This window comes from Bidens hawaiensis, unplaced genomic scaffold (genome assembly GCF_021521415.1).
Source record: "Bidens hawaiensis isolate Kalapana, Puna unplaced genomic scaffold, B.hawaiensis_p1.1 tig00013505_1, whole genome shotgun sequence".
Taxonomy (NCBI): Eukaryota; Viridiplantae; Streptophyta; class Magnoliopsida; order Asterales; family Asteraceae; genus Bidens; species Bidens hawaiensis.
Window position 1 is genome coordinate 159,378 of NW_027492146.1, and position 13,123 is coordinate 172,500.

The following is a 13,123-nucleotide window of genomic DNA, read 5'->3' on the forward strand; positions in this document are numbered from 1 at the left end:
ACTTTATTATAACTACTTTCAATTTACAGTATGTACATATTTAGTCCCTTATCAGAAGGTACGTCTAACACAATGCTTATAATAATGAAAAGCATCTTATAAAGTTTTAAATATGATATTAAGCAATATTTTGATGATATTAAATGCATTTAATAGATACTTAATTATTATAAACATTAGGAATGATTACATTACATCCTCTTTCTAAAAAGTAAAAAGATTAAATCGATATTAACAAAAAAATAATAGTAAAAATAAAACTTAACCAAAAATCAATTGAACTTGTTAATTTGACAGCCTCATTTAACTACTCTCAATGGTTTTGGTTTAACATGTGAAGATTGGATTTATTTTCAATTACAACCTTCGCCCTTCGGCAGCGGTCAAAGGATATGCCCACATAGCCACATCCAATGTGTTGGTTCGAGTCTCAATTGAGGCGGAAAGTAAATTTAAGTTGGAATAGAGTAAGATTAGATCATACTCGTTCAAAAAATAAAACAGAAATTCCCAATCAAGGATAGCGAGATGGGTCATTTACATAAAAAAGAAAGCAAGGGATGCGATAGTTATGCTTTTTTTTTTGTTTTAACTAATACCGTCATCCTCAATTCACATAACCTGTCTACCGTAGGGTTTGAACCCTCGACCTTCAAGGAAAAGAGCACCTAACAAACACCCAAATACAATTAGGTCAGATGTCCTTTGATAGCTATACTTAGGTTTCTAACTTTCTGTTAAGGATAATGGCAATTATCATAATTAAGAAAATTAACTAAAATAATCATCTATAGACATAGAAGTAAAGGTGTATGATCTTCAATCAAATGGTCATAAGTCTAACCTACTCACAGGGATAAAAAAATAGGTGGAAAAAACATTGTTGTTAAAAAAATAATCAATCTTAATTAATTAATTAATAAATGCTACATTTATGAATCATCATGATTAATAAATGCTACATTTATTAACTGATTCCAACCTTGAAAACAATTAAAAAAAAAACCATGTTACATTAGAGGTGGGCAAATAAACCGTTTAACCAAACTGACCCAAAAATTGAACGGAAATTGAGCCGGTTTTTAACTGATTATATAGAAATCGGTTCGGAATCGACTTAAACCGTAGATTCGAAACCATTTTGTAATTTTTTCAACCAAAACTAGGAAAACAGTGGTCAAAAACCAGTTTCAACCCGAACCAAAACCGATGATAAACATGTTTTGACCTTTATTTATTGATCAAACTCCATACCCATTTTGAGTTGGTTTGTGCATTAGAGCACCTCTAATGCACACTTGCATAATAAGTTAGCAACCAAACAAACACACCTAAAACCTGAAGGACCATTAATAAAAATAATTTCAGCATACCAAGACCGGTGCTATAATAATAGTATGCTCCAAGCAACACAACACAGCAGCTAAGTCAACTAAAAGAGGCTTTAGGAACCATCTCATCTCTTCACTTCCAATTTATCTTCCATATAACTTTCAATCATCTGCAAACAAACAAACAAACAACCAATTTCATTCCCAATGAAGCATAACAAATTGGAACCTCAAACCCTAATTTGTTGAGTTGACGTGTTCAAATTGCCAGATCTGACGGTTATTGTTCGGATTTTGTTGAAGACATATAAAGTTTTAGGGCTTTTACGCGTCTGTGATTGGAATTAGGGTTTTTTTTTGAGATTTGAATGGGGATTTGTTGGAGTATTCAGATTAAAGCCGATAGTGCGCTTTTGACAGGTGATTTAATTAGTTTTTAGCTCTTAATTCTGTTAATTATGATGTTTCATACCGTTTTACATGGATACTAGCTGCTAATCTGCTATTATTGTTATCATGTTAACCTTATATGGATGGATAATTGTTACATCAAATTTCATTAAAAACTACAGACTTGCAACTTTTAGGCTTTATATAGTATTATTACATCATATATATAAAGTTTTTTTTTCCCTATAAATTTACTCAACCTCAACCTTAACCTTTTGATGTTTTAATCCTCTTTTTTTTTTTAAATGTTAAAAAGTTTTAAAGTTAAATGAAGCAAATGAAACTTGGTAATTATTTAGTGAAGTTTTTTTTTTCACTTAACTATTACCTCCTATTTCAAGTTAACCTGAAACAAATATTTATTATTTGTAACCAAGATGTATGTATATGTTCCATTTGACTCACCTAATTTAAAAAATTACATAGGATTGGAAGTTTGGAACACATGATGAAAGTTGAGTTAGTGACTTTAGTGGAACACTTAAGAAACTTGGTTACTATTGAGTAGTTTATAAGTGAATGGTATTGTTTAAATGAAACAAAATATATGTGTGATGTTATAGGTTTTGACTCTAAAACTGGAGAAAAGAATGGAAACAGTAATTCAAGTAGCAAGACTTCAACCGGTTCTCAAACGCAAACACCTCGAAGCGAAGGTGAAATTTTACAATCATCCAACTTAAAAAGCTTCACCTTCAGTGAGCTTAAAAACGCCACAAGAAACTTCCGTCCCGATAGTGTTCTTGGTGAAGGTGGTTTTGGTTCTGTATTTAAAGGGTGGGTTGATGAGCAATCACTTGCAGCTTCTAAACCGGGAACTGGTATTGTTATTGCTGTAAAAAGGCTGAACCAAGAAGGATTACAGGGTCACAAGGAGTGGCTGGTCAGTTCTTTTCACTTTCTTGATCATAGTTTCATATTTATTAAATAGTTCTCGTATTTAAAAAAGTATGAATTGAAATGTTAATTTTTTTAACATTCTTTGATGATGGATAACTATTTAATAAGTACGTAAATATATGATTAAAACTAAGTTATGTGCTTTAACTTTATAAATAAGTGATTTTAGTTATAGCTTGTAACAAATTGCGTGAAACTCAAAAATCTTCTTAAGATAACTTTAGTTTGCTGATAGCCTGATATCTAATTTTCATTCTTTAACTCACAATATTGAAATCCCACATCCAAACAGACCCCTAAGTTTGTGAATTATGATGTAGTTTTAGAGTTATTAGTTTGTCTTTAGACCTACGAAAAGCACACTTGCATCCTACTTATCTAGTAATTAATCCAGTTACTTTTTGAATATTTCACTTTCTGTCAACAAAATTTAGCTTCTCAACAATTAAATCTTCCACTTATGCAGGCAGAAATTAATTATCTTGGACAACTTCGCCATCCCGATCTTGTGAAATTAATCGGTTATTGCTTAGAAGATGATCATAGGCTTTTGGCATATGAGTTTATGCCAAAGGGTAGAGAACCACTTATTCAGAAGTAAGATACCACTATATTCATACAGGGTTTTTAGTTCACCACATTAAAGGTGACAGTTTTTTATATCTTATGCATGGGTCGGGTTGATAATAAAAAATGTATTTTATACATTCTATTTAACATAATAATACTGTCAAACGAGTCAAAAGTCAGTTGAGGTCTAATTTTATTGCAGACAACCTCGCAGATCATTTTATTCAAAGTTTCAGATTATTAACACAATAAAACTGTTTGATTACTCATATTCAAATGATCCTTACCTATAGAACCTTATAAAAAGTGCACATAAAAGTATTTACGAGCCAACCTAATCCGACCTAGCCCGTACTTCAAAACTACCATTTAAGCCTATTACCCGACCCATCTCTAGCATCTAATACCATACTTCTATATTTTAATTACACAAATTCTTTATGTGAAAACAGGAGGTTCATACTTTCAAACACTTTCTTGGCGTCTACGCATGAAAGTTGCTCTCGGGGCTGCCAGGGGTCTTGCTTTTCTTCACAACGCTGAACCAATGGTTATATACCGGGACTTCAAGACTTCGAATATTCTACTTGACTCGGTATGATGTATTTTAATGAAGCTTATAATCTTAGGTCTGTTGTTGCATAACATACGAATGCACTTTCACTTTTGAACCATTTTGTTGACTACACACTTTTTTGTACCTTTGAGTCATATATAGATGGCTCTTGCTCCTTTGTTCAAAAAATAAAATTATCATTAATCTTAATAGTTTAATAAATGTAACATTTATATGTCACTAAAATATTGTTTTGTGATTTTGACTGCTATAAACAGAATTTCAATGCAAAGTTATCTGATTTTGGATTAGCACGGGATGGACCTACGGGTGATAAAAGCCATGCTTCTACCAGGGTTATGGGAACTTAAGGATATGCTGCTCCCGAATATCTATCAACAGGTATGTTCAATTGTTTGTGAATATTTAGGTAGTTATTATGGTTGTCTAGTTGAGTTCTCTCTAGTTATCTCAAAATGGTGTTTCGGTAATTTCAGAAATGTCGATTTTTGGAATATAAAAAATTAATGAAGTAAATTAGCACGTGCAACTCTTACTATTTATTTCTGTCTTGATAAAGGTCATTTAACCCCAAAGAGTGACGTATATAGCTTTGGAGTGGTTCTTCTAGAAGTTTTATCAGGTAAAAAAGCCATAGACAAAAACCGGCCTCCCGGTGAACACAACCTAGTTGAATGGGCCAAACCGTGTCTAAGCAGCAAACGAAGAATTTTCCGGGTCCTTGACCCACGGCTAGAGGGTCAATACTCACTCGGTCGGGCCCTCAAAGTAGCCAACCCGGCTCTTCAATGTCTTTGCATGGAGCCCAAAATGAGACCGAGCATGGATGAAGTGGTATCCACTTTAGAAGAGCTTCAAGATGGTGAAAAACGTGAGCGTAAGGGCCCACAAGTGGAGGCCGCAACCAACAAGGCTCGGTCGTGCAGACAAGATGTTGGGACCGGGTTAGTTGCGTATCCTAGGCCTTCGGCTTCCTTGCGGGCTTAATATTAAAGTTATGAAATGATACTGTTTTTTGTACGTCAAGTGTACCTCAATGGGTCTACTTGGTGTGTACAGTTATTGTTATTTTTTTTTTATCTTGCTCCGTGTTTTGCAAGTGGGTTCGTGTCAGTTGTTTGTATTCAGAGAGTATGTTGTGTTTTATGAATGATTTTTGGTGGTAATGATACGAATTTATGTTTTAGTTATAGAAAGAATAGTTCTGGATCGTTGTGGATGGTAAAATGTATCTGAGAATTTTGTTGTCCTTTTTGTGTCCATGCATATTAATAAGGTGAATGAGTTTGTGTTAACAACTTCTATTGCACAAGTATAATTAAAAGAGATTTTACAATTTGGTCCAATCAGATCTGGGTCTCTAATAGGTATCACTCCCTTAGTTAGGGGTCGAAAGTTAAACTTTCATGCAGTAGACAGGTTAAGTGGATTTAGAAGTACAACATTGTGAAAATACAGATATGTTTGTAACCAGTGATAGATTGTTGATGCAACAGCTGACTAAAGACATTTATTTCTTTTTAACATCTTTAGCATTCATCTTTGGAGATGCCCTTAAGATTGAGCTTTTAGTGCCTCCATCTTGACTTTAGTCTCAATATTGTTTGCAACGGTGTTCCACTCTTTTTAACTTATAGTTGGGCAAAACCACAAGTTCCGGTTCCTACTTGGTAGGACCCATGCCTGGTTCCCCATTCATTTTTAATAATAAGTTCCTACTTGGTTCCGAACTCAAACTGTTCGTAGGAATTGGTTTTCTGGCCTTTTTTGGGCTTTTCGAAATCTAGCTGTTGGTAACGACTATATAGCCATTCTCAACATGTTTTTTTTTCTTTTTTTTTTCCCGTTTTTACCATGGATGGATCCTCCAAATGAGTATAAATAGTTCGTGGGATAGAGTTTTTTGAGCAACCAACTCGAAAACACAAAAATATATGAAAAAAACTCTCATGTTACTCTTATTCTACACTTTCTACCTTCATATTGCTGGTGTCATCATCATCATCATCGTACTCAGTATATCCCACCAATAGCAATGCTATGGTAGGGTCTGAGGAGGGTAAGATGTAGACAGCCTTACCTCTATCCCATAGGGATAGAGAGGCTGCTTCCGGTGAGACCCCGGCTCGATAGTAGTTTTGCATCAAGCCTTGGACATAAGGCACATAGCACTCAATCATCGGGACACCGGCTGATCGATGCATGTGCCCTTGTCTTTCGGCTATCAACGCCACCACATGATGCCTGATTAACCTTCCGCCACTTTTAACGTTATTTTCACGAGATTAGTAAAATAACGTCAAAATTAGTGCAATTTTACTTTTGCCCACCCGAGGGTTCACACATATATACATTATATGCGCGCACCGCAAGCAGGGCCTTTCATATTGCTGGTGTCTACTTTTTAAAATGATGTCAAACATAATCATACAAACATATATATATATATCTTATACGAGAGCAAGGTTAGAATAAGAAGTCAGTTTTTCCTAAAAAGTGTAGGAAGAGAGTTGGACCGTTAGATTGATTATAACACATAAGGGGACTTTTATCCATATCTTTTTTATTATTTTTGGAATTAAGTTAGAAATTATTATAAATATCTTCTCTCTTTCTCTTAATACTGTGTTCACCCATATAACCACCATAATCACGGTTATCACCACCATCATGTCTCAATACTTTTTTTCTTGAACCACCTCCGTAATACGTTCACCCGCTAAACGTAGGGAGGAGCAAAGGTTGTTTGTGGTAGCACCGGCGACGGCGGCAGATTTTGGATCTATGATGGGCTGCACCTACCGTCATCGCTTTTCTTAGCCGAATTTTACCAACAGCGGAGGTGAATGGTGGTGACGGTGGAGTGGAAGGCTTCGTCAATTCCTGGGAAATTATGTTTTTCTTGGCCGGATTTTACCGATGGCGGAGGTGAATGGTGGTGACATCGTAACCCTAATCCCTGGTTTTCTTTGCCGAATTTTACCGACGGCGGAGGTGGATGTTGGTGACGGTGGAGTGGGGGTGTACGTCGGCGGAGGCGGTGGTTGTGACGGCGGAGGTGAATGGTGGTGACGGTGGAGTGGGGGGTGTACGGCGGCGGAGGCGGTAGTGGTAACGGCGAAGTTGAATGACACGTCGCCAGCCTAATATGCTATGCTTTAATATATTTATATTTTTTTAGTTAAAATTAATACTAATTATGTTTTAATTATTGATGTATTTTTGTTCTTGATGTTCTTAGTGTTCTTGATGTTTTGTTCTAAATATGGATTAATATTTGGTGTTGTGTTTTAAACACACTGTAATATAGATTAAGATGTGTTTGTTGTAATTTAATTTTGTTTCAATATATAATGCAACACGGTAGACAATTATGTCCTTAGAGTGTTATAAAACAAGTAATAAAATAAAACAAACCGCTTAAAAAACACATTTTCCATCTAGACCATCAGATCACTAAATCTAACGCACCAGATTACTTCTTACACTTTTTAGATACTTCACTTTTTATTATAACTCCACCATAATATACAAATTGGAAATAAATAATCACACATTTTGTGTACTGGCTGACAATAATACCATTTTTGGTGTATTGACCGACAATAATCCCATCTTTAAAAATCTTTGCCAACGGTCCAACCTTTCAAGTATTCTTCTCTTAATGGACCCCCGTTAAAAAAACTTAACGTCTTAGACTTTTGATTGGAAGAAGGATGCAAGTTCACTGACTTATCTCGAAATGGTGATTCAAACGACGAAACAGTGTTTCAATTCAGGTGTTTGAATTTCCAATTAACAAAACTCAAACCTTTTGAATTCATGTTTCGAGATAAGTTTTGCATCAGTTGACTCGTATCTTTCTTCCGATCAAAAGCTCTAAAACATCGGTATGAAATTCGGAAAAACATTTAACGGATGTCCATTGAGAGATAGAAAAATAGTTGAAATGTTTGACCGTTTGTAGAGATTTTTAAAGATGATACTATTATCAACAAATACACAAAATGTGAGATTATTTATTTTCAATTTATCTATATCTTTAGATGCAATAGAGGTGCACACAGCACCCGGTTAACCGGTTCGTACCCGAAATTGTGACCGACTACTAACCGGTCCAATCCTAACCGGTTAGTAACTAGTTTATATTATTGATTTCAAAACCGGTTAACCGATTTTTATTATGATTTTATTAAAAACAGTTTTTTTTCTAGTTATTAACCGGTTTGGTCTAACTGGTCAAAACCGGTTAGTAACCGAAAAAAACCAGTCTAACCGGTTAATTCGCGTGAAAAAAACCGGTTAACTATTTGTGCACCTCTAAATGCAATATTAATATGGTTTATTAAATTTTAATAATCCTTATTGACTGGTATTGGCCGATAATAATCCCTATTCATTTTATCACCACTGCGGTCTCAAATTTAAAAAAGTTGGCCCCCAATGGTCCCCCGTTAAAAATGACTTAACGGCGTTATACTTTTTTCCGAATTTCAAACTAATGTTTTAGGGCTTTTGATCAGAAGGAGGATACGAGTCGATTGATGTAAAACTTCGTTCGAAACAGGGCTCTAAAACGGCAAAATAATGCTTCAATTCGTGTTTTTGAACCTATAATTAACAAAAATCAAGTCGTCTGGATTACCGTTTTAAGCTAAGTTTAAATCAATCGACTCATATCCTCATTCCGATCAAAAGCCCTAAAACATTAGTTTGAAATTCGGAAAAAGTATGACGCCGTTAAGTCATATTTAACTGGGGACCATTAGGGGCCAAATTTTTTAAATTTGGAACCACCAGTAGTGATAAAATGAATATGGATTATTATCAGCCAATAACAGTCAATATGGATTATTAAAATTCAATAAACCTATTAATATTTGTTTTTTCTAAAATGATAAATACAGACTACAACAAAAGCCCATAACAAATAACAAAGCCCACAAATAATTATCCAAAAACAAAAAGCCCATACTGTGTTCAACCTATGAACCTAACCCTAATAAAAACCACTCACTCACTCACTCACTCACTCACACCCAATTATCATCTCTCATAACCGCAGCCTCACCTGCAAAGATGCAGATCTTCGTGAAAACCCTAACCGGCAAGACCATAACCCTGGAGGTTGAGTCCTCCGACACCATCGACAACGTCAAGGCCAAGATCCAGGACAAGGAAGGCATCCCGCCGGACCAGCAGCGTCTCATCTTCGCCGGCAAACAGCTCGAGGACGGCCGAACCCTAGCCGACTACAACATCCAGAAGGAGTCCACTCTCCACCTCGTTCTCAGGCTCCGTGGCGGCGCCAAGAAGCGGAAGAAGAAGACCTACACCAAGCCGAAGAAGATCAAGCACAAGCACAAGAAGGTGAAGCTGTCAGTGTTGCAGTTTTACAAGGTGGATGACTCTGGTAAGGTGCAGAGGCTCAGGAAGGAGTGTCCGAATGCGGAGTGTGGTGCTGGGACCTTTATGGCTAACCATTTTGATAGGCACTATTGTGGCAAGTGTGGCTTGACCTATGTCTACCAGAAGGCTTGAGGTTGATTTAATTATGTGTTTTTTCGTTTTTGTTATGGATTGTTATTGTGGTGAACTTATGTTTTAGATTTGAATGTTTTGCTTGATATGGATTATTAATAGTTTTAATTTTGTGATTTTATGTTGTTTTGGTTTAAGTTGAAAATAATTTTAATGCTCTGGTTTGATGTTAGAATAATTACGTGATATTTTGAGAATTGTGATTTGATGTTAGGTGGGTGTTAAGGTTAGAGTTTAGTTATTAGAAATGGTTTATTTTGAGTTAGGATAACATCATTTTGTTCGAGTTGTGGCCTATTGTTTAAGGGTTCACTAGTGGTTATCATAGTTTATCGAAATTAGGGGTGTAAGTTCGCTGAGCCCAAGCTTGAGTGAGTTCGAGCTTGGCTTGTTTTGCTTGGCTCGTTTTTTTACCTGAGAGCTTGAACTTGGCTTGTTTTTTTAACTGAGAGCTTGAGCTTGGCTCTTTTTGAGTTTTATTTCAAAGGTTGAGCTCCGCTAGAGAGCGATTTTTCAAGCTTGAGTGTGTCTTGTGAGAATTTATTTAAGCTTTAGCGTGGCTTATGAGCATTTTTTCAAACTTGAGCAAGGCTTGTGAGCATAATTTCAATATTTTGTATATACGCTTAACTATATATGTATATCTTTTTAATTATAAATATATATATATACAAGTAACATATGTTTATTTTTTTATTTATGATAGGTTTTTTGTTATTCTATTATAACTATATAATTAATAAGGTTGATTAGTGAACACCCTTTTAGGCTTGAGCTTGCTTAAGTTGATTAGATTAGACTGGATGCTTGGAGCTGCATTAGGGTTTTGCATCAAAGTTTTTGTTGTATGGATTGGATGCTTCAATTAAACTCACATGATCATATAAGCATCATGATGCTTTTTATACAAAGTGGGAGGATTGTGTTTAGAATTGCTCTTATTGAAATTTGGATACAGTGGTTGTTGCTGTATTGTTTATAGAGTATAAACTGTTTTGTGTGAATGATTTATTCTTAAGTATTTGGGTATGCTAGGATCAAAGAAGTGTTTGGATAGTTGCTTTGGGGAGATTGATTCTTTATTTTGTTAAAGTGGTCAATCAGTGTTGTCAGGTTCATTTGCGTTTATCATTTGTGGTCTATCAGCGGTTAGACCTTTTAAAAATAATTAAACCTTTTAAAAATAATTAAACGAGATCAAGAGAAACGAAGGGTTAATTTGGTAATTGATGGTATGCAGATAGGTGTTGTTTAATGTCTGCAGTCTGCGGACCATATTTGCTGACATCTGTAGCAGAAGAGGTGGACCAAACCTCTGCACTTTGTAAGAAGACTGTTTGTTTTTAACGTCTGTAGACTGCTAAAACTTTCAATATAAGCTTTATACCAAAAACACAAATTATCTAGCAACAATTAAAAATATATAAATCCAAGTTTTATACCTTTGAACTAGCAAATTATAAAATTTACATTAACAATTTTTCAGTGAATGTTTTTTCTTTCAAAAGTTTCTTCAATTGTTTTCAAAAGTAGAAAATAATGAATGAAACGAGCAAAAACTCGAGCTTAAAACAACTCACAAGCCGATGTCATAAACCTAAATTTTCTACAAACCTTTTTCAACTAAAAACTTTCTATAGACTTTTTATAATCCTTAACTTTCTACAAACTTTTTTCAACTAAAAACTTCGAAAAGGAATCTATTGATTCTCTCTCAATTGGTTGGACCATAGGTGCGACAATGTACTTCACGGGCGAGGTCTCTGGTTCAAGTCCAGGATACCCCAGCTGCGCCAAGGAAAAGAATAGAAGAAGCGTCTGGCTCCTTCATGCATGCTACACTTGGCTCGGGGGGGATATAGCTTAGTTGGTAGAGTTCCGCTCTTGCAATTGGGTCGTTGCGATTACATTATGCAAAATTATAATTGAACAAAAAAAAAAACTAATCAATTAACAACTCAATTAAACAAATCAATTAACAAGAATTCAATTAACAAAAACTTAATAACTTAATTGATATCTGATGGAAATAATGAGTTTAGAAGAGGTTGGAAGACTATGGTCTAAGTCTGCACCAAGAAGAGGGCGCGCAGACGTTTTTTAATGAAACGTCTTTGAAAAAACAAACAATCTGCAGAGGGCAATGTCTGTGCATGGTCTGCTCGCTGCAGACGAAAGAGGCCATGAAGATCTTTGTAAAAAAAACACCACCACCATAGATGTAAACAAGATGAGCCCACTTCGTTTTGACTTGAGTAATGAGAGCTTGAGCTTGGCTTGTTTATTATGTTTAAATTATTTTTTACACGGTTTCTTTTAGTATTTTTATGTACGATGAGAAAAACTATGAACGGTAGACCAATGCAAGTATGCATACATACATAGTTACATACATACATACATTCATACATCTTTAAACCAACTTTATATACACACACCCACTATGGGTGTATGCCCAGTGTTCACTCTGTATTGAGTTAGTTTGGAGAATTGGTTTTGAGCATTTATTAAACCATCTTTAAACCAACTTTACTTGGAAATACTTAGCAGAATTACCAGCAATCAATAGGGTTGTATTGTATCTATTTGGACTGTGTTTTCGATAGATAGGTAAAAAATAAAATAAAATAAGGAAGTCATGGTCGGATCAAAACTGAAATGAGTCGGAACTAATAGGGTCTGTTCATAGACATGTAAATAAAAATGTTTACAATAAGTTTCAAGCTCTTGTGTTGTAAATGGTTAAACGTTAAACTCTGGTGTCAGGAGGCAAGACGGACCAAAATTTAAAAGACTGGCATAGGATTAAGTACTACTTTAAATAGGCATACTACATCATATACATCACTAATACATACATACACACACACATAAACACACATACATGCATGCATGCATGAATACATACATACATACATGCATGCATATGTAACATAAAATACATACAAAAATACGTAGATGCGTACATCGGACCTAAACCGGACCCTAAATATCAATTCGTGAATCGTGAACCACTGGTTCCTCTTCAAAATCTACAAACCGGCTCCTATAAGATTGATTCCAATCCTGTTTGGATTGTTGGTTAGGTTCGAGTAACCAGTCATTTTGTCCTCCTCTACATCCAAGTAGTATAATTATCATAGATTTACACTCGATTTAGATTGAATTTCACTAAATTTCACTTGTAAGTTTTCTCATTTCGGTAGAGTGAAATTGAGTGGAAATAAGTGTACATATATGATTATTATGTTATTGGATTGTCACTTAACAAGAGTGATAGTTAGGGGTGTCGTTAGTCAAAATATCAGCACGAATTGTTATAAGTTAGCAGGTGATGGTTTGAGTTAATAAAATATAATTTGCCAACAATTAAACATGCGCGAGGGTGTTCATTGGTGTGGTTTTTAATTTATTTAGTTTGAAGATGTTATTGTTTGAATCCTCAAATAAAATAAAAGCGAATTCAGGTATTTCTTGCTCGTGTTTGTGTTCATCACCTAAAAATTATTTAAGTTTATTTTAAGGTTTATTGCCATATAATTTTCGTTGAATTGTACATTTCCAATTTCCATTCAACAAAAACACAGCCTGCAGACCCTCCTGACAATGAGCTAGCAAGCGCAATCAACAAACACAAAATCAAACACTTAAATAATTGACAAATTCCATCTAGCCCATTCTACATTTACACGTTTCGCTCTACTTTTAATCCAAAAATGACTTAAAATTTTAATGTCTCCGAGGATGCTCCCGA

General features: G+C 35.0%; 1 protein-coding gene and 1 pseudogene across 2 annotated transcripts in view; both read left to right on the forward strand.

Annotated features, from left to right (window-relative positions):
- The first annotated feature begins 1,660 nt into the window (after positions 1-1,660).
- LOC143544254 (putative serine/threonine-protein kinase PBL11) lies at positions 1,661-5,024 on the forward strand (annotated as a pseudogene). The gene is made up of 6 exons (XR_013137218.1): positions 1,661-1,751; positions 2,345-2,664; positions 3,148-3,278; positions 3,704-3,846; positions 4,086-4,209; positions 4,388-5,024. The product of XR_013137218.1 is annotated as a putative serine/threonine-protein kinase PBL11 (transcript).
- A 3,879-nt stretch (positions 5,025-8,903) lies between these two features.
- The window catches only part of LOC143544258 (ubiquitin-ribosomal protein eS31 fusion protein), a 97,145-nt gene continuing 92,925 nt past the window's right edge, over positions 8,904-13,123 (forward strand). The window contains exon 1 of the mRNA XM_077036397.1: positions 8,904-9,400. Within this exon, the coding sequence (XP_076892512.1) occupies positions 8,908-9,369 (462 nt within the window). The 5' untranslated portion in view covers positions 8,904-8,907 and the 3' untranslated portion in view covers positions 9,370-9,400. The remainder of the gene's footprint in view (positions 9,401-13,123) is intronic.